The sequence below is a fragment of the Artibeus jamaicensis genome, unplaced genomic scaffold (assembly GCF_021234435.1).
Source record: "Artibeus jamaicensis isolate MK-2021 breed Jamaican fruit bat unplaced genomic scaffold, CSHL_Jam_final contig_233, whole genome shotgun sequence".
Lineage (NCBI taxonomy): Eukaryota > Metazoa > Chordata > Mammalia > Chiroptera > Phyllostomidae > Artibeus > Artibeus jamaicensis.
Window position 1 is genome coordinate 25643935 of NW_026521486.1, and position 21789 is coordinate 25665723.

Sequence of the window (21789 nt, forward strand, 5' to 3'; positions counted from 1 at the left end):
TCCTCCCCCTCCCCAGATGAAACTGTGAGCAGATAACTTGCGCTCTGCCTCATTCCCTTGGTAACCGAGACTCCTCTTTGGTAAGGAGGAATGGGCTTCGGTAAACAGATCTATTTGTGTGACTTCTATTACTCACTTGAAGCCATGTCAGTCTTTTTTCCACTGTGGTCTGTGTGTCTGAGTCAGAGGGAGCCTAAACAGGCCTCTTTTGAATTGATGGCTCACTCCCAGCCTCTCTTGACTGACTGCCAGCCTAGCAGGGCGTAGCTTACCAGCAAATCTTTTTTTTTTTTTTTAAAGCCAGACTGATTCATAGAAACTCCTTTAAAACAGAGTGAAAAGAAACCGCCCATCACACACCCCGGCACACCAGCGCAGGAAACTTATAACCTCGGGAGGCAGGTCCCTCCCTTCACTGTGGTCACAAAGCTCCAGCAGAGCAGACGATCCACCAGCAGCCGCCAGCTCCTGCCACACGAGGTGCCTCTGCCACCGGGATCTTCAGGTAGGACAGCGTCCAGCACTGTGAGGAAACAGCACTCTCTCCCCACTGCTCTCTGTCTTCCGGCCTCATCTAAGTCCTGCTTTTTCTTTTCCCCTTTGCCATTTTTGTACGATTCCTTGAAATGAATCCTTGAAACTTTTGGCTGAAAGTAGATACTGAGACAACTTTTTCCATAAGGTTCAGAAAAATGCATTTGGACAGTGGGTTGTGGAGAGGGTCAGGGAAATCAGCAGGACCGGGCTGTAGTTATGTCCTGCTGTACCTGGGTTCTCACGCTGAAGATGTGAAGGGAGCAGGGACTTTAGAACACACCTGGATAGGACGGTCTTTATGGAGGAAACGCTACACACCTTTGAAATGACAAGCTGCGCCTGCCACATGTTTTCCATTCCTCCATTTTGATTCAAATTGCTGCAGGACTTGAACTGTAATTCTGCCTGTTGGTTGCTGGCTGGTCTTTCTGGGGTGACGGTGGGTAGAGAGCCCCTTTTCAGATTGTTTTTTGCTGTTGCTTTTACTGCTGCCTCTTTGCTTCTTCATTCACTTCTGTTTTAATTTAAGTGGTTTTTCCTCCCCACAGGGTGGGACAAGAGAGGGGTTTTGTTTAAAGAAAACCGTTAGAGCAAGGAGAGGAGGGAGGGAGGGGGGGGGAGAGCAACTAGTGTTTCAAATAAAACGCGGGAGGGGTTGACTTGCTGAAACGAGGAGCCTGCTGCAGACTCCAGATCTCCTTCTCTCCTTGGCCAGATGTGCGAGATGGGAGAGGCGGGAGGGAAACTGGATTTGGGGGAGAGGGTGGGGCCGGGGAACCTCATCTGCTCCTGCAACAAAACTGTTGAATGGCTTTGTGCAACCACCCCAGAAATGGCCGAATTTTAGTGTCAAGTGGAAAGTTGGTATATCAGAAGTGTTAAAAAAAATTTTTTTAGATGGATGTGGAATTTTTCTGCATGGAAGCCAGTGATTGGGCACATTTGTTTTTTCACTCTTTTCCAAATTGTTATTGTCAGATGCAAACGTTCGCGCTAATCACAAAGTGAATCTGGAGAAAGGAAGGAGGGTGATTTCTGTTTTTGGCTTTTTTTTTGTTTGGTTAGCATTTTGGTTGAGGTGTGGCCCATTTCAACATAGATACTGGTGGATTTACCACCCCCGCCCCCCAACCCAGCATAAACAAGATGAGGAAAATGACAGGATTCAGCTTGTCTGATGAAATTAAACTTTTCCTCTAGAAATGCAGTCTGTTGGAAGGGAAGACTTCAATGTAATCAGCCTGTGTACACCGTGCAGGCAACCCGCTCCTAGTAAAACTGCCCGCAGGGGGATGATTAAGGAAATTCGAGGGCAACTTTTCAAGATGCAGGGAACTCCTACATTTGCTTAAAAGGTTTATTATTTCCAGATTACCTGGATGTGGGCTAGGGAAGCCATTAAGTTGATAGTAGTGGTATTCTATGAAGTCAGTACAAACGTTTTAGTTCTGTGCAAGTTAAAACTAATGAGCTAATTTAACCAGTCAGCGAATAGAAAATACTGAAAATTCTGGGGGCGTAAACCACCATGGATTGCATTATTTGCGCAGCGTTTCGCATTATGCTGTAGTTTTATCCACGAAAAAGTGGGCTGTGCACTGTTTCCTGGGCTCTGAGGGCAGCTGGAAAGAACGCTGCTCTGGTCCCCACTTCCCCTCTTCCCTCCAGAAGCGGCGAGAGAGCCCTTAGCTGCAGCAGCGTTTCTGGAATGCAGCTGGGAGTCATCGACAGCGCTGAACTGTGAGGGTTATGTTCTTCTCCCCTGCCGCCTCCCACCCGCGCAGGGGGATCGGATTCCACCCCAGACTCTGAAGACTGGGTGGGGGCGGGGTGCTGTCTGGAGGGCGGCAGGATGTCCGGTCTGGCGGCTGGTGGGAGGACCCCCCCCCCCCCAGACTGACATGGTTCGAGGGGACTAAACTGTCCTGGGAGCTGTCCGAAGGCCATCAAGGACCAACCCAGAACAGATCACATCCCAGGACAGACGCTGGCCACCTCCCAAGAGCACAGGGCAGACCTCTGAGGAAGGAAAGACATCCTTCCACAGACCACTGAAAAGACTTACTGTGGCTTTCTCAACTCTTCCCGCTTCCGCCCAGAGACCAGCGTGGGGCTCCTGTGGTTCCCAGGGGCAACACTCAGACTTGGGGATGGGGGAGTTGTTACTGAATAGGCTTCACCGCCACTGTCCTGGGGATGCAGACCCTCTTGGACTGGTCTGGCTGGCTCTGTGGGTTTTGTTTGGTTCATGCCGGGCCCACCGAGATCAATGGTTCCCGCATGAAGAAGCACAACAGCTTTTTTAAAAAGAGGCTCCTCAGAGGCAGATGGGGAACACGTTTGAAAAGTGGCCACAGACAAGTTTAGTTATATTCCAGTCAGTTTTGTTCATCAAATTCTTGGTCTGGGAAGAACCTTGAAGGTCAAGTCTTTTACTCTCCTACCAAATGCAGAAGTCCTACTTTTACACCACCCCGGACAGATGGTCATTTGACATTTCTTTAAAATCTCGGGGAGTTTTTGGGGATGAAGCTCACTACCTTGGAGTGCACGCCATGCTCACCCCCTTCACTGGATAGCTCTAGCTATTAGAGTTTCTTACATCTGGCAAAATTGGTTTCTTTATAACTTCCATTCTTTGTTCTAGTTCTGCAGTCCTGCAGTGACCCAGAAAATATCTATTCCATTTTGGTTGTTGCTGCTCTACCCAACGCTCCTTATGCCCTAAACCTTTAACCCTTACTGAATACTTAAGGGGTAAAACTTGATTAGTATTAATATTATGGCCTGACACTGAGCAAGAGGGGCAGAAAACATTTTGAAGGTTTGAAACTACGCGTGTAGTAAACCGTAGCCATATGATTCGAATCTGAGATATTTCCTCCTCTGCACATGGAATACGGTTCCTTCTTTAACTTACCACATGTATGTATATACGAAAGCCCAGAGACGTTCCAGACTCTCAGATGCGCTTACTTGGGGGACACACCCGGTTGCTACTCATAAGGTCATGGTTAAATCCATTTAATACTAGACACAGAGGCTTCTAACTTGGCCCTGTGGGGTTGTCTCTTAACTTGGTCCGCAGTTCATGTAGCCCATGCCTTTACACTGTAACCACTCGTCATGGTAACTCTGGAAACAGGCTGCCAACCCAGTGCAACCTCGGTGTCACTGCCGGCAGGCAATCTGGATGTCCATCCCTTAAAGAGAGTTAGTTCATCATCCCAGCCAAGGCAGAACTGGGATTTTCTGACCATAAACTTCCCATTTTCAATCTCCTTCCCAGTTCTGCCCAGATGACTCCAGATTTTATTCAGTAATTAAGGGGGCCCAAATGTGGTTCCAATTAGTAGTTTACTTGACTTTCCCACACTCTCCCCAGACACACGTCTCACGATCATACTTTATAACACTAAGTCCCTGGTGCTGTGACTGGGTAAATCGTTTCTCTCAATATCATTGTAAGATCCGCTGATATGACGCTTAAAGATAAAACTATAAACTCTTGTGGAGATTGCTGTTTTCCGTTTTCTAAAAAAGACTTTGTTTATTTTTAGAGAGAGGGCAAGAGAGAGAGGAAGAGAGGGAGAAAATGAATGTTTCTCTCTCTCTCTCACATGTCACTGGTGTGAGAGAGAAACATTAATCAGTTGCCTCTCGTACATGCCCTGACCTGGGACCAAACCTGTAACCCGGGCACGTGCCCGGACTGGGAATGGAAGCAAGGACTTTGTGGCACGATGCCCAATCAACTGAGCCACACCAGTCAGGGCTTCTCTTTTGTTTTAACAAAGTATTTGGGTCGACATTTCCTTCCCTGCTGTGGAAATGACGTTTGCCTAGAACTAAAATGGACTCCTCTGCTCCCGGTGCTGGCAGCCTTATGTGGATCCGGCAGTTTCTGTATTTTCTGAGCCTACTTCATAAAATCTCTCTTCCAGTGGGGTCAGTGAAATTGAGAGCCCTTGCAGCACTGGTTGACCTGGTGGCAGAAATCCTGGAGTAGATGCAGGGTGGCTGAACAAGAAGACCAGGGCCTGGGGACTTGTCCCCACTCTGCTGTGTGACCAGGATTAGGTCCTCTGTCTCCTCAGTTGAGGAGACTGAACTTGGTGGTATCCAATGCCCCCTGTGGCTCTGAAATTCTGTTGTTCCAAGGTCCTAACATTCCTATTTTGAGAAATCCTTGACCCATTTTAGTAGCTAGTTGAATCCATAAAATTTGGTAGAAAAGTGGAACGAGGCAACATGTTGCATCGAAACAGGCATTTGGAGGACTGAGGACCGCGGCTGTTTCCTCTGCTGTGGAGATTCCTTAGGTGGGGTGTGGGGAGCCTTTATCATCCAATAGCAATGAGCACTCACCCAGCTTGGAGATGAAAAGGAAGAGGTTTGATTAATGAAACAAAGGAGCCAGCTCAGATGAGGAGGGGCAGGCTAGCTAAGCCTGTTAAGACTGAGAACAGCCAGGGACCCAACCAGGCTCTGGGAGAAACTGAGCAGGTCCTGGGAAAGGAGCTCCACCCTCTTCTCAAGGAGGAGACCCTGCAGCATGAGGGTGTGGCTGCAAAGGTGTGGGTGGGAACCAATGAGGAACAAATTGAGAGGAGGAAAGGGAAGGTGCAAGGAGGAAATGGCGGGGAAGGAGTCAGTGGACCGCCTGTGGTTCCCGCGGCCCCTGCATTGGGGCAGAGCAAACAAAGGTGCAAACGCTAAGGCCTGGGAGGGGAATTAAAATACGAAGCAGTGAGAGAAAGGCCAAGGGGCTGAAAGAGCAAGATAGAAGTGTGAGGATGTTTCTACTCCTGTCTCCTCTCTTGTTCGGGGACCAGCTGCCCTCAGTGTTTCAGGATCTTTCTTGGTGCCAAATACTCTGTTCTTTGTGCAGGTGAAGAATCTTCTGTTGCTCAAGCACAAATGTTGGTCAGTACATCCTTGCTGTCATTTGTGTTTCCATGGAATATTTGTGCCAACAGGGCGGCAATTTTCCCAACATTTCTCCTCTTCTCAGGTCACAGCTGAGAGCAAAATGAGGTTTTTGATACTTAGACTTATTTTAAATAATCCAAGGCCCCTCCTCAGAGGCCTGGAGCTACAGCCTGGTAGAGAGAGCATTAGTGTCCTGAACAATGAGTTGGGCGCGGGGGTGTGTTCATACTTAGCTCAGAGGATGCTGAGGCCTTGAGCTTCCCTTTGCTTTGTGCTTCAGTGGGGATGGGACTCCATGCTGTGGGTGGGGGGCAGCTTGTCTCGGGGTTTGCGTGTGGGGGTGATGGGTTTGGGTCTTTGGTGGCCAGGCAGGAGGAAGCAATGGCCCTTGAAAGAGACTTAGTTTTTGCCATTGGCCCTGTTTTGAGGGGCTATGTTGACCCTCTGACTCACTAGGAGGTAGCAGAGGAACAGAGTGAAGTCCCAGAAGTCTGCTGGACTCTAAGACCGACACAGGAGAGAGGTCACCCCGGAGTGAAGAGGCCCGGTCTAGGTGCCGGGAGACGGTGGGCTTCAGCTCTGATTCTGGTTTTCCTTTGGGGACCCCCACTTCCTCCTTTATCAAGGGATTGGACTGAATACCCAAACCGCCTCTGGACTTCTAAACAACCAGCTGCCCTCAAAGAGAGAAACAAAACCCGCAGCCCACCCAGTGCTTTCCCAGGGCACCTCTGCTTGAGGGGGAGGGTCCCAGCCAGCTGGTCGCCACCCCTCAAGGCTGCAGTTTTGCTGGTTGAAGCATGTTGCCGCCATCTATTGTCGACCCGCCCAAGCGCCGCTGGGGCTGGGCCACACCTTGATATTTCTTCCCAAACCCTAGTTATTATCTTGGCAACCTCTCCCTTGAAGACATTCTGGCTGCCAGAATGCTCTTCTTTGTCAGAAGCAGAAGACATTGAAGCTTCCGTCCTCACCCAGGAGACCTCTCCAGATGGCCTGACCAGCTGCGCTCTGGGGGCGTAGGCTATGCCTGCTTCTTTGCAGCCCAAGGCTGGCCTTAGCCTTCGCAGTTGTGGCCCTGAACCACCCCCTCGCCGGACACGACGGAGCATAAGGGGAAACAGCAGAGACATATTATTCTCCATGGGAGCATCTGCAAAAACAAGATTCGTGCTGTTTGTTTGCCTTTAGCGTAGTTGGTGCTCAGTCTGCCAGAGAAGCGTAAAGTCCATTTTGCTTTATGCCCCAGCCTCTCATTTAATGTGAATGAACAAAAAGAATCACCAACAACCACATAGCCTTTGCTCACTGTGAGGACGATCCCTTTAATCCCCACATCAACCCCAGGTGGTTTACAGATCAGTTATGAAGCGTTGGAGTCAGCAAATCACTGAAGTATATACTTTACTTATCTAAAAATCTTATGTCTCAATTATACCTCAGTAAAACTGAAATAAAAAAAAGAAGTAGTAGAGTCAGGATTTGAACCATGAACCCATGTACCTCACCATTAGGTACTGTCTCTCTAGGAACCACTGACCAGAGAGGTTGTGTGATTTTCCCAAAGTCAGCAGTTGGTCAGAGGCAGAGTTTTTATGAGAAGCTGGTTTTCTAATAGGAGCTCTTTCTTCTTTTTCAAAAATAACATGCTTGTCCCCCACCTGCTTTCTCCTCCCTAATTATGTGGGAGTCTCGACCAGTGCCTGAAAAACACTACCCTTTCCATAATAACCCCACTTACGGTGGCCCGAATTTGGGAGATGTGGTCTTCGTTCCTGCAGGACCCTAAAAAAATAGACGTCTTCCTTGGAGCATGTGGATCCTTGTTACTTTTCCTGCTCAATGGCCGATTTTCTCTAGGTTATAGAAATTTCCCTGCACTTAAAAACAGGGCGCCTGGGATGATGTGTATAGTGAGGTGCAACCTGGAGCTCTTTCCTTCCATCCCAAGCCTCAGACATCCTGAGGCAGGAGGAAAAGGCCCTTTAGCAGCCTTTTTCTCTGCATATTTCCCACAGAGAAATGAATGTCCCCTCCCCCAGCCCTATGTGAAAACAATATTTAGAATGGAAAGTATACTTGACATGAAACAACAATAACAATGGCCAGAAAAGCTCATCCAAGGTCCCATCCACTGGGCCTGACTTTCATCCCAGCCTTTTCCTCCTCCGGACACTTCCTTTATGGCTGCTCCCAAAAGAGAGCATTTCCTTCTCTGCCTTTGTGTTCAATGGCCATTCATTTTCGCCAACTCAAATGACCCTCCGTGGGAAGCAAGCATATAAAAAACAAACAAACAAAGCAAAACGATCTTGACGTGTGGAGGATAGGAAGACGTGCGTGCTGCCACCCTACATGGTGTCCCGGGGGAGAAGCAGCCACTGGAGTTTTGGGTGTCCTGCTGAGGAAGACGGCACAAGGACACGGGCTGACTCATGGAGATCATATGACCAGGAGCGGCGTGGCCTTTCACTCCCCTGGTGCCTCAGAGGAAGCAGCATGTCTTCGGTCAGATGGTGTGAGAAAGCTTTCTCCCAAGTTTGCAGTTATCCAGACAGAGAGTGGGATGTCGCTGTTGGAAAGACATCAGTCAATGAAAAGGCGGAGTCGTGTCTTGCAGCCAAGGAATCTCAGGACTGTGTTCTAATATGATAGAGATTTGGGAACCTGAGGTGATGTCCTCTGGCAAATTCTCTGATAACCTGATCTTTCTGCAAAGGTAACCATTTGAGAAAAGGGCTGAAGGGGAAGCATTAGCCAGAGGGCAGGACTAAATGCAGGGGTAGTCATTGCCAAGGGCAAACTCTGATGCTTTGTCAGAAGGACTTCATGACTGGGAGGAGCAGGGTTTCTCCATAGGCAGTCAGTTCTCCGTGACTGGAGGAGTGTAGGAATGATTTAGGTAGTTCCTTGGTATGCTTTATAGATGAGCTCCCGTGTCCTGCAGGGGAATGTTAAGGCCTCCCTCTGCATTCAGAGAGTCTATAACTTAAAGCAATAGATGGAAATGTTAAATCTGTGGACAGATTAGTGTTTAGAAATTTAATTATTTTTGCATTAACTTCCTCTGGAATAAAAGGCACTGAACACAGTGCCTTCTAGAACACTATTATACCCCTATATATTCAAGTGTCAAAGGTACTCAGGAAATACATATTTACATAGGTACTTATATGAAAATATGTAACAGTTTGCATGTAATAAGATGCTCAATACATAGTTATGGTAATACATAATGTCTAAAAATAAAAAGGACAAGAGTTCATGTATGTTAAAAAATGAAACATTTTTCCTCTAGAATTTGGTTGTTTATTTCAAAGCCTACAGTTGCTTTGACATTGATTATTTTTCTCCCAAGAAGAACATATTTATTTGCTCACTGAACAGATATTTATTTGGTATCTATCATAGACAGGACTCTCCCTTTAGGAACTTAGAATCTTTGGAATGGGGGAGCCAGACATTTCTCAAATAACTGTAATGAGGCAGGTGGCCACTGGTGGTTTCAATAAAGGGCTATGGAAGGGCTATGGCTTAACTGGGGGAAATGCCGACTTCTGACCTCTGTATCTGGGAAGGCTTCCTAGAGGGAGCAGGATTTGAGCTTTTTGGAAAAAAATTTAAAGGTAGTTGCTGGAGAAAGGACACTCTTTTCCTTTTTGAGACCAAATTCCTAAGATCCTCAAATTTCTGGCATCACCGGGGCCAGTGTGCATGCAGTGTGTGAAGTCTCTTTCCCGGTGTTGGGGAGTGTGGAGGGTTTTGAGCAGAGGAGCATGGTCAGATAACACACTGGCAGTGTGGAGGGAATAGTAGAGGGAAAGTTCAGAGGAAGGATCTTCGGAGAAGCTGATGCTCTGGTCCAGACTAGGACCAGAACTGGACAAGGACAATGGGAAGTAAAGAATGGATGCAAGATGAATAATGGTGGAAGATGTTTTGTGCAATGAAACCGGGATGAGAGGAAGGAGAAATAGGGAACTTAGCATCTGGCTGTTACTGCTCTGTTCTCCCCAGAAAAGCCTGGGCCATCTTAGGCTGCCAGGGAAATGGCCCAACTGCCTTGTCTAGCCAGCCAGATCCACAGGCTTCCCAGAAAGCTCTCTTGCGCCATCTGGTAGAGGGTGTCTCCATGCTGCCATTGTCTGGGAGAATCTCACCCACTCTGAGATGAATCATGGTTTTGCACTCTGTGGGACTCTCCTGCTGCTCACACAGCCCCCAGCCCCCCTGTTTCTGATTATGTGATACCGCCAGGCTCAGGGTAGGTCTTCCATGACTCGGGCCCAGGATTTCCACCACTTCCTTTGCTGGAGAAGTAGGTTTGGGGTTACTCTACCTTTTTGTATTGCTCCCCATCCTTGGACCTCAGATCACCCTTAAAGAGCCTCTTTCCCCAGACTCCAGGGGAAGCTTAATAAACTCACAACCACATGGCAGAAAGAAGTTATGTGACCTGGAGCTCAGACACCAAATTACCAACATTTTTGTTTGCATTATTTAATTAATTAAACCACCATTTTTAGAAGTTAATTCTTTTTAAAGTCTCTTCAGTATTAGTTGCTCATTAAAAAAGGAAAGGTGTCCACAGGGGCCATTAACATCTCATGGTCAGAGGACCGTAGAAGGGCTAGACTACCTTAACAAAGGCACAGAGGCCATGCGAGGCAGTCTCAGAGCTGTGTTCCTTCGTTTGCGGCGCGGCTGTCAGAGGGAGTCCAGGCACCGATAAGCATTTAAGTGGATGGCGATGCCCGGAGAGGGCAGCCCCTGGTCCACGTGTGGTAGCCATTTACAGCTCTAGTCGGCCGCAATCCTCAGGGTCATTTCCGTGGACTGCAGTAAATTTCCTATTAGTGAAGAATTCCATCCAAATCTGGAACAGTCGGTGGTTGTGACGCTTGTGTCTGGGACAGGTGCATAAAGAGACTGCTTCTCTGAAGTGGCCCGGGCGTGGTGAGGAGGAAAGGAGAAGCCTGGTCAGGAACAAAAGCGGAGCTGGTGGAGAGGGAACTGTCAGGCCCGCATGTTAGCACGGGAAGAAGAACCGGGGAGGGGTCACGGAGAACCAACGTGTGGCTTTAAGGCTTTTCCATTTTTCTGAACAGTCACACTCTCTGAAGTCAACATCCATGCCTCCTATATTTTTTTCAGTTTCCCACCACTTGCTTACAGGGGTGGGTGGAGAAATGTGTTGCTGGAACCCCTCAGAGGAAAGTCGGTGGGTATCCTGCCCCTTAAAGGCAGTGTGAGTTGGCTGGCTCTGGTGGCCTGGCTCTGAGAATCTAAGCACCACAAATAATGCTGTTGTTAAGGGAGTTCCCAATAACCAACTGACAAATTTGGGGGCTGCCTGGTGCACCAAATGATAAGAGAGAGGCAGGTATTGCCCCCAAGAACTCAGAATTGCAATGCAGTTATTGTCTACTTCTGGGTTCCAGCTGCCCAGCTACGACTGGCGGTATGTTTTCCACTGGAGACGGCCATCCATAGTATTTTAGGGAGTCAATTATTGCTTTAGTGAAGCATGCTGCCAGGAAGGAAAGTGGTAGCAACCAATACTTCCAATGATATAAGTGCTGAGAAATGCTGTCTTTTCAGTGCTTTTGTATGAAGCCAGATACACACTGGGGCAGGAAATGAGTCTCCCTGCAAGCAGCACAAGTGATGGGTGGGGGGACATCAGGAGAATGGGATCTGCTGTTGTTTAAACCCCTTCTTCTCTGCTGTTTGTTAGATCCCCAGACATTTGCTCATGGGGTCCATAAGGATTACAAGTGGTGTCTCTGCTGGGTGGTCATTAGTACAGGGACTGAATAGCTAGGGATGATCCAGGCCGGGAATTTAAGAATATAGTTTACTCTGTTTCCGGGTATGTTGGTAGGGCACTGGAAACCATGGAAGCCCCTCTTTGCTGACAATGGATGACACTATAGGTATTATGTGATGCTCCAGCTAAACAGCCCCTAACTCTGGCTGTCTCCAGCAGCCGGAAGCAGAGAGAATTGTTGCTAGGAACCCTTGCTACATTCCAAGACATTGTGCTCCTTTCTTTGCTTGGTGAATGGATATGGCATGATCATGGAAGTCAGAGATGAGAGAGAACTGCTTCTTTACTTGATTCCCACCCCCACCACTCCTCCTGCCTGTGCTGGGCAGGGGACAATGATCGATGATCCAGTGGGGCTTTGGTGTAGATCAGAAGTGGGATGTGCAGGCCAGGAACTCCAGTGCCCTGGGGGTGCATGGATGGGCCAAGGTGGGGGTACAGGGAGGGGAGAGGGTCTTCGGAACACAATGATGTTCCAGGCATTAAAATGGAGAGTGTGGGCAGGTGCAAGTTAGGCTGACCCAGGGGACGGAAATGCTGTGAGATCCCCAGGGTCACGTAAGGCTTCAAAGAATGAACTTTCTCTTCTTTGTTCCTGAGGGTGTGTTCTTAGTGGTCTCACCACTCAAGCGGTGAGGATTAGTCATGATGGCCATTTCTAAGAGGACTGACTTGATTTTAGACACACACCCTTGTGAACCGATTGGCAGACATCCTATTACTCGCACTTAACCTGGGACAGCCTCGTGAGGGTTGGCAACAGCTCTTCAGTTTCATATAATAATAATAGTAATACTAATAACCACAAGCAGAGCAACCCCCTTAGTACCTGCCATGTGCCAGGCACCATGCAAGGAGTTTCCCATATGGATCCAATGTAACCCTCATATTTCCCTCTACAATTGGTGTTGCCACTCCCCACTTCATTTGGAGGAAACTGAGACCCAAAGTCAAAAACTTTATGTGATTCCGACTCTCCCTCTAACTCCAACACCTCTTTCACAGTACATTAAAGTCAAGCAGAAAATTGTGCAAGTGTGCAGGAAACTGAGAAGCACAAAAAATGAATTTGAATGTGTGTGGGGAGTATTCGCAACAGACACGAAAGCTCCAGGTTCTTCCCTGGGGCGGCAGCAGAAACCGCAGCTCTTGTGTCACTCACAGTGAAATTGGACAAATTCCTACAGAATGGCCTGGGTGGGAGGGAAGCTGTCGGATTGGGGAGGTGGGCAGGGCTTGTTGGAGGGGATGGTGGGGTGGAGGGTAGACGTGGGAGCTGGTGTCTGTCTGCCTCTCACTCCTGGCCTGTGAAGAGCAAGGCACCGCAGTGTTTCCCCAGCAGAGATAAAAGGCCCCCGAAGTGTCGGCAGGAGAGTATCAGTGCTTTCCAGCCAATACCCAGTACAATAGGAAAGTGGCTTGAGCACACTCAAAGCTTCAATTAAATAAGGTGAAGTGAGAGAGAGAAGTGGGAAGTGGACCACGGCAGGAAGTGCAGAGCCATCTCCTGCCTGGGTGGAGACGTCCACAGGTTCACCCTGCCTGGGGCGTGAGGAAGCCCATCAGCCGGAGCCTTTGCTTTGAAGCCCCTGGGAGCCTGCACTGCATGTGACTACCTTGAGCATGACGAAGCATTCCTGCAGCTGACAAAAGTCAGAATAGCCTCCTATTTGCCTCCTCCCCACTTCCTTTACTTTCTGGGTTTTGCGATCAGTGGGCTCTTTTTTCCTACGCTGCTGAGATTACGGCTGACTGCTCTTGTTTATCCATGTATATCCTTAATCTGTATTAGTTCCCAATTCTCCTACCATGTGGTTCATGCACTTGCCTGTCTTCTGTACTGAGTCATCATGAAGGACTGGAATTTGTGTAAATGTCATGCACAAGTAGAAGGTATATTTGGTGATATTCCAAGCTGCATATTTCTAAAGCCCCCAGAAGCAACATGACCAATAGGAGCAATATGACTCAATAGGAGCAACAGACTCCCAGACCAATAGCAGATTCCCTGCCGTGGGGCACACACAGCCCAGAGGCCCAGGTACAGTAATACAAGTCTGAAACGGTCGATGAGTAGGCAATCAGACCATTAAACTGTAATTAGATTGTTACAACTATTGAATACCAAACAGCGTGATAATAATAGAAAGTGTGGCTCTCACATTTTATATCTCACCTGGGATCAAATTAGTAGCATATTCAGTCTAGGGGGTTGAGCAAGAGCTGCTGTTCTGTGGAAGGCGTCCATTTCTGTTAAGTTGCTGGGTGAGCAGTTGGAGAGGCAGGGACACTCCCCAGAGGGAAATGGAAATTTACATGACATCGTTGCACTGGAAATTAGAGTTGTCAAAAGGCTTTTGTAAAAACTCAAGTCCTACTTTTGGCCTCTAAAACACAAATGAAATAAAATATTAACAGTTATCATAAAATGTTCTTTTCTGGGGGAAAGAGGCTATATTAGAGAGATAGATATATAAATACCTGAGATGCAGAATTATATTTATATTTAGGTATAATGTAAATAGACAAATAGGCACTTAGGCAACCAGGCCCACCAAATGTTTTTAGAAATGTACGATGAAATTGTGATGCTTTTTATTGCAACTTCTGATTTTAGCGGATAGTCCGTATGTGTGGGAAAGCTGGATTATCTTCTTGAATCTGACCATAACCTTTGTTTTCTATTTGTTTTCTCCTTTCTTCCCAGGACTCTGCACTTGCCAAATCATCAGAAAGCCAAGATGTTGGTATTACTGGCTGGCATCTTTGTGGTCCACATCGCCACTGTTATTATGTTATTTGTTTCCACCATTGCCAACGTGAGTGGTGTTCTTTTGTTCGTTCATTCATTCAGAAGTTTAAACCTCAGTCCCCGCCCTTCATGAATTTTCAGCTTAGTTGTGAAAGAAAACACACACCTGCACTTCAAACAATTCAGTAAAAGGAAGATAAAAGTCAGTGTCTGCCTGAAGGTCTAGAGTCTAGAGGCGTCTTCAGTCTCCACAGGAGTCTCTGCTCAGCTGAGGTGGAGCTTGCAGGACTGGTAATTGGCTGGGCTTTCTCTTGGCATGAGATGAACAGGGGAGGGAACATAGGGATACATTCCAGGCAGAAGTGCTAGCCAAGGGGCCCAGGTAGGAGGGACAGGCTTTGTTCAGGGCCTAACTCAGGCACCCAGGTGTCAGGAGCAGAACTTCCCCTCCTTCTGGGAGCCTTGATTAGAAGCAGAGATGGGATGTGAGATGATGAGAAGCTTTGGTCACCAGACTGAGCAGACTGAACTCAAGTTCTGAGCAGAGAGTAGTAGTGTGTGAACGTGGAATTTTGCAACATTATCACTCACTCAAAACAACGTAAAAATAAGGAGGTAGCAAGTCTCTTCTCTCTGAACCTTGGGCTTTTCTGCCCTCTAGTGGTAGTTTGTAGCTTCCAGTTTGCTTTTCTGGTGCTTTTCTCAGAAAAACAAGACAGCTCTTTGTACACAAGAACCAAAGCCACCAATTGCTAGATAGGCAAATGATGGTGCCAGAATCTGTTTAGGTCCCTGTTATGGTCAAAGGATTTTAAAGGACTTTAAAAACCCATTTTAAATGTAAAATTTTTTTAGAACCCATTTTCAATTGGTTTTAAAGTTCAGATAGATGAGTTTGGCCAACATTGGTGGGTGTGATTATAAGCACGGCTAATGCAAGCATGACGGTGATGAGATGGAACCCTTGCCCTCGCAGCCCCCTCCAAACTGTCATTCAGCCGTTCTGTACACCAGTCCTTGAGCCTCTCAGGGTAATAGGTCTGATAAGTGACTTCCAACTGTACCAGTGGATGCCAAAGTGGATGCTGCCTTCAGTGGATGCTGAATATTGGATCAAGAGCAGGCGATGGCACATCCTTGACCTTACCTTTTGTGTAACATGCATTTTTACAGACACTCTGTGTGAACAGAGTTAGGTGTTTATTTTCCAAGATAATTGCTTTTCTTGGGCCCAGTCAGAGGGGGAGCTGGCACTGAGGTGAGCCTCATGGACTATGTTCTGGACACTTTTGCACTTTCAGCTGACCCCTTAGTAAAGTTCCTCCTGCACTATTTGGCTATGGAATTACTTTGCATGTTGTGACAATTAAAACTTGATTCTCCTGTTTAGATGAAAGTGGTGTACGAACCATGCAGACTCATTGCTGTTTTCTTAGTTACCCTTGTGTTTCTTAGTTGTCTCCAGCTGAACATTTTTCCTTACTTTTTTTTTTTCTTTGTAGCTAGGCCCTTATCTGACACACTCCTGACAGAGTGTATGAGTTTTGTATGCATTGTGCATATTTAAAACCAATTTCCTCATCCAGGGTTTCCATTTCTTAGAACCTTAGAATTTTGAATCACTGTGGTTAAATTTTTTCTTTCTTTCTTTTAACCTGATGAGAAATGTGAAGCCCAGAGAGGCTAGGTAATTTTTCCCTTGGTCACATTTTTTTCTTTCTTTTCTCTTGGGAACTTTGTAACTTCAGTTTTAGTCAAATCTTATTTCCATCAAGAGATGGGTTGCGTAGCCATATTTATGGCTAACTATGGTGACTTGCTTAAGATTTGGTCTGGGTATAAGCTGATTTGGTATCTACTCTTATTTTAAAAAGAGGGTCAGTTTTTAAACCCAACTTTTGTTTTCGTTCTTGTTTCAGGTCTGGGTGGTTTCAGATACGACAAAAGCGTCCGTGGGCCTTTGGAAAAACTGTACCGTAGGTACCTGCGATGGAGCCCTGGAGTATGCCCATGAAGGTACCTATAAAGATATTCTATTCAGAGCTGACCAATCATATGATTAGGGAACCATCTAGCCTGTCAGGACTGGTCGGCCTGACCCCTTGTTCCCTCCCCCTGTGTCCACAGATGCGCTCAAGGCAGTGCAGGCCTTCATGATCCTTTCCATCATCTTCTCTGTCATCTCCCTCGTGGTCTTCGTGTACCAGCTCTTCACCATGGAGAAGGGAAACCGCTTCTTCCTCTCGGGTGCCACCATGCTGGTGTGCTGTGAGTACCTGGGGCCCAGCCTCCAGTTTACCCAGGCAAAGCTTTATAGTACATCTTACCATGGATGCTCCTGGCAACTTGAACAGATGAGCACATGGCTCCGGTTATTTGTGTTCTTTTTGAGGACCCCTGATAGATGCTTGGAATAAGAACCCTCCCTGCTTCACTGTTTAAGTCTAGTGCTCTGAGGCAGCTCCTGAGTGGCGGGCCGCCCGGCAGTAGCACTTGTGTGTAAGACACTTGAAGAGGGCTGACGGGTGGGGGGCCTCAAAAGACCAAAGCCACTGCCACAGAGCTCACGATGATTGCCATTCTCAATCTCCTGTCATTCTCCCCAGACACCTAGTTTGGTGGCAGGCTTGCGTCCCCAGGCGGCCTGACCACATGTGCTGGGCCGGGGACGTGAGGTTCTGTGTTTGCCTTCACACTGGTAGCCACACAGCCCCGTGCAGATGGGAGGGGCCAGGCAGCTCCCATTTACTAACAGAACCACCAGGCCTGGATCCGGGGAGATCAGCAGAACTACTGTTTGGGCCAAACAGCCAGATTTCATTGTCCCAGGCAAATGGGGAAAATGGGGCCCTTTAAAAATTATAGAACACAGATAACAAACACAAGGCCGATGGCCAAATCCAGCCTTCTACCTTGTCGTATCCGACCCAGCACCTTGTTTCTACCCGGCGGCAGCACCGAGCTCTTGCTTAACTGTTAAAGAGCAGTTACACTTATAAGTCCTAAAATTACATTTGGCCCTTTGAAGGCAACTGCAAGGTGGGTGTGGCCCCCAGTGAAAATGAGTTTGGCATCCCTATATAATAGAACCTGTTCTTGGTTTTAGTGGGGAAAAAAAAAAAAGAGAGAACCCCCACCCCCCAAACCCTAACCAACCAACCAAACAAACAAACAACAAAACCTTACCTTAGCTTTCTTTTCCCCTGCAGGGCTATGCATTATGGTTGGTGTGTCCATCTACACTTACCATTATGCGGGTGGTCAGCAGACCTTCTACTATCGAAGTCACCACGGCTATTGCTTCATCCTGACCTGGATCTGCTTCTGCTTTAGCTTCATCATTGGCATTCTCTACCTGGTCCTGAGAAAGAAATAAGGCTGAACGAGTTTATGGGGATCTGGGGGGTGGGGAGGAGGAAGCCATGGAATCTGGGAGGGAAGTGAAAGTTGCTCTGCAAGAAAAACCAAGACAGGGGAGGGGGTGGGGGAGGGATACTAAAGGGTGGGAGAGGCTGAAGCCCAAACCGTTACTCAGGAGGTTCTCTATGGTCCAGCCCCTGCCCCTGGGAGAAAGCATTTGGCTAGAACTTCCATGGTCCCTTGATGTGGGCCAGAGAACCTCTCTCCAGCCGCCCGACTTGGCCTCCAGCTGTTCTTAGTTACACACACCGCCTGGGGCCCCACCAGCTGCCACACCACTGGCTGCACTTCCAAGGGTGAATTCTGGGTCTTGCACTGCGGTCCTCAGACCTACTGCACCAAGTTAAAATAGCGGTACAAGTTCCAGCAGGGGCAGAGATTGTTTCATGTTGAATGTGTGAAGCCCGGAGGCCATCCACTCTCCTGACCCGAAGCAAAACATCACATTCCAGTCTGAAGGGCCCACAGGAGGGTATTGGCCGGTGAGCCATCATTCCTCTTTAGAACAGATATTTAACTCTGTGGAATTCAGTGGTATTTGTGACAAAATGGTAGGAAGAGATACAGTCATGAAACCAAGTTGGTGGGTTAATTAAACCAAGAAAGAGAACTGTTCATAATGAAAGGCCTGGGGCATGGTCTGAGCCCGGCCCAGACCTCACACAGCTACCCCTTGTAGAGACCTCTTGCTACGGACTTTGCTAGGCCTCTTGCTTACAGCCAAGGCGGCTCTTCTGGAGTTTCTGTAAAGCCACTAACGACCAATTCTGTGGTGAAAGTCCACACAAATTATGGGCCCAAAAGGCCATCTTGTAACAGTGCTGTATCAGGGGTATGGTTTTAGGATCCCCTCCCCATGCAATCAGTGTTTCTTTTAAATACATAACAAGAAAAAGATGGATATCGCTCCTTGGAACACAATCTGTTACTCTCCCTCTAACGTGCAAACTTTTCAGGACATTTTGTCTGATTACCCACATTGGGGCCAAGACTCCTAGGCCCAGTGGCAATTCCAGCTTTGACACTGGCTGGAGTGGTCACCTTTCAGAGCACCTGCCCACCCTGATTCCAAGGTGAGGCAAGACAATTCTGGAAGCTTATTGAAACACATACACAAGCCAAAACCAAACAACAAACCCTTGGGTGAGAGGTGCTATGTAACTGCAGAGTGTTAAGCACATTAGGTTTAAGTCACAGTAAGAACAGAGTGCCTCTATTCCCAGGAAAACAAGAAAAGTTCCGTGAGGTAAATAAAAATATAGGTGATGGGCAGATATTTTAAGAAAACAAACAAACTCTGGTGGTGCCCAGTCAGATGGTAATTGATCTGTCTGTGGCCACAGAGCATTTCTATATAGGCCTTAGAAGTAGTACCTTATTCCCGGTTAAGCAGGCGTGGCTCTGGCCTGGAGCAGCTATTTTAAGCCATCTCAGATTCTGCCTAAAGAGTTTATTTTAGGAGGACATTTCCTCTTATTGCCCTGAGTAGATCTATCTTAGGGAGAATCTGAGACATCTCGCCTACTTTGTCTCCCAGCTCTTTCCTCGTCCCACTTCTTATACGCTTTTCCTTTCTGGGGAGTTGTTATGCCATGATTGCTGGTGTTCATGTAAAAGGACTCCTACTAGGTATATTTCTCTATGTTCATTCTGGTTAAGGGGTATTGAGGGCAGACCACCAAATTCTCTGGGCTGGAGGTAGAGAGGTTGGCAAGCAGAAACTGTGGGATGGTAAACTTTTAAATTGTCATTTGATTATCACGTGATTATAGAAGGCTGTTTTCTGTGCAGAAGCATACTTACATATCAGATATATCCAAGAGAGATTACTCGCATTATGTTAAAAAGCCAAACTATGACTGGAGTGAAACATGTATTCCTTTGTCTTTTTTCTGTGCCATTTATGTCTCATGTAATTTGCATTACATTGGTGGGTTGTTTTAGTACTGTATTTGGCTTCTTCTTCAATAGATTGATATTTCATATACTATAATTGTAAATATTTTGATACAAATGTTTATAACTCTGGGGATATAAAAACAGATTCTGATTCCCTTCACCGCGTGGATGCTTTCTTTTGAAAAATTGCAGGAAAATATGGGTAACGGTGGCAATTGCTCCTACTTAAGTTGTCAGTTTGATTTGGACAACTTGGCATTTATTCAAGTCATTGGGCACTTCTGGCAATATATTGGGCATTTCTACAATAACTCTTTCAAGCTGAATGTTATTAACTATAGTTTTATCTTGCTTTAATTAAACTCTTAAGCATGAAATGGAACTTTATAAGCTACTGCATTAGAGGGAGGTTATGATCTTGAATCGGATGGCTTTTGACATTAAAAAAATGAGATACTTGCAAGGTGCCTTGGAAAGTGCCAACTCCTCTAACATGTCTTCAATATATGAAGCAATTTGCAAAGATGTGGGACACAGCCATTTGCAGGAGCCCATTCATTGCATCAGCTGGAGCATATCTGTATGTGTTCATTGAGAAGAAAGTTTTACTGCTCTCTGTGAGCCGTAAGGACTGGAATCCATGCTAGAAAACGGGGTAGACACCGGGTGCCTCAGCTCCATGTCAACGCCAATGTAAGAATGGTTGTTGTGTGAGGTTGGCAATCTTCCAGTCCCCTGTGATCTGGATGAAATGACTTCACAGAGCAGTACACACACACACACACACACACACACACACACACACAAAATACACAAAGGAACTGGAAAATCAAAGTTTAACATATTTTAAATTCAATTAATTAAATTGCATTAACTACTGATACCCTCTCAGAGACCTACGTGATTTCTTAGATTGCTTCTGGGACATTAGTATAAAAGGCTACTCTCCCAGGAATTCTTCACTTCACTTTCTATACCCAGTCACAGATAAGACCTCCAGAGCATCTTCCCTTCTGTCTCTGTGTCTGTAGACTGGATCTCCATTAAATAGCTAACTCTATCCAAACTGTTGGTCCTGCCAGGATGGAACCTCAAAGACTTGGGTGGTACATGGAGGAGTATTAATTGGGATTCCCCAGAGAAACAACCAATAGGATTTGTGTGTGTGTAAAGAAGTGTATTTTAAGGAATTTTGTCACATGATTACGGAGGTGGGCAAGCCCAAATCTGCAGTGGGGAGGTGAGCTGGAAGGCTAGAGATCCAGAGTAGAGCCTATGCAGTGGTTCAAGTCCAAAGGACCAGACTATCCCTCGTTCAGGGAAGGTCAGTCTTTTGTCCTAATCAGGCTTTCAACTGATTGAATGAGGCCCACCACATTATGGGGGACAACATGTTTTACTCAAAGTCCACTGATTTGAATGTTAATCTTATCCAAAATGCCCTCACAGAAACATCCAGAATAATATTTGACCATGTATCTGGGTACCATGACCCAGTTAAGTTGACACATCAAATTAACCATCATGGCGGTGGGTGGGGGGAGCATCCTTATAAAGGATAAGAAGACACTGACTTACTAAATAATTTAGAAATAATTTAAAAGAACCTTAAGCAGTAATTAGAGTTGACACTTAGCTTTTTTAAGTGGTGACATAGTACATGGGGGTCAACCTGCAAGATGATTTTAGATATCCTGTGAATAGACGGAAAATTGTCTCTTCTATACAAGCATAATAACTATTTGTTGAATTAAATGCCTTAGGAAAAATCAAATCGAATTGAATACTGAAGTATTTAATTATTAATTAAATAGTCCTAGAAGAAACTGGTTCGGATTATGAGACTAGGGAAGATGAGCTGTGGAGCCCTCTGTGAGGACTGAAGAGTGGGACCTCTGGGCAAATGACAGCTTCGTTACTCAGCTGAGTGATGCACGCAAGGTACCAAATGGTTAATAGACAGCTTCACCATTCTTCCCTGGACCCAGCCAGTACAGTCCCTGTGCAGAACTCTGCTGGCTTTCAGGCACAGAAACAAAATATTTCAGGAAGGCCTGGAAAGAAGGTGTATGACAACGAGGAGAATACCATGCAGGACTCTACACTTAAACAACAAGGGAAGCTGTTCCCTATGTTTAGTGAGAAATAACCACAATACACCAAAAATTCTCAGCAAGAATTTAAGGAGAAGGCAACAAACATTATAAGCCTGGACACTGGGAAACTGGCCATGCTGTTAATGAAACAGGAAAGCTGGAGGAAGGATTGACTTTAGGGGAAAGACGACAAACTTAGATCTGAACTTGCTAAGTATTAGAGCCAGCTGGACATTTAGGGAGCCCCGCCCTCCCCTTCCCTTTCAAGTCTAAAGAGGTCCTAGGATAACCTTGAAGGGTTCTCTTCCACAGTGGTCCTGGAA

At 46.7% G+C, this 21789-nt stretch overlaps 1 protein-coding gene across 1 annotated transcript; it reads left to right on the forward strand.

Moving 5' to 3' along the window:
* Window positions 1-324: 324 nt before the first annotated feature.
* EMP1 (epithelial membrane protein 1) lies at window positions 325-19530 on the forward strand. The gene is made up of 5 exons (XM_037136632.2): window positions 325-505; window positions 14007-14118; window positions 15971-16067; window positions 16179-16319; window positions 17261-19530. Exons 2-5 carry the CDS (start codon window positions 14041-14043, stop codon window positions 17425-17427), a joined length of 483 nt encoding a protein of 160 aa, XP_036992527.2. The 5' UTR covers window positions 325-505; window positions 14007-14040; the 3' UTR covers window positions 17428-19530.
* The last annotated feature ends 2259 nt before the right edge of the window (window positions 19531-21789 follow it).

Bases quoted from the DNA above. Each gene is read 5' to 3' on its own strand.
- EMP1 (XM_037136632.2), top strand. From the start codon at position 14,041: ATGTTGGTATTACTGGCTGGCATCTTTGTGGTCCACATCGCCACTGTT. The intron at 16,068-16,178 runs GTACCTATAAAG...CTGTGTCCACAG, and splicing joins CCTGGAGTATGCCCATGAAG to ATGCGCTCAAGGCAGTGCAG. The intron at 16,320-17,260 runs GTGAGTACCTGG...TTTCCCCTGCAG, and splicing joins TGCCACCATGCTGGTGTGCT to GGCTATGCATTATGGTTGGT.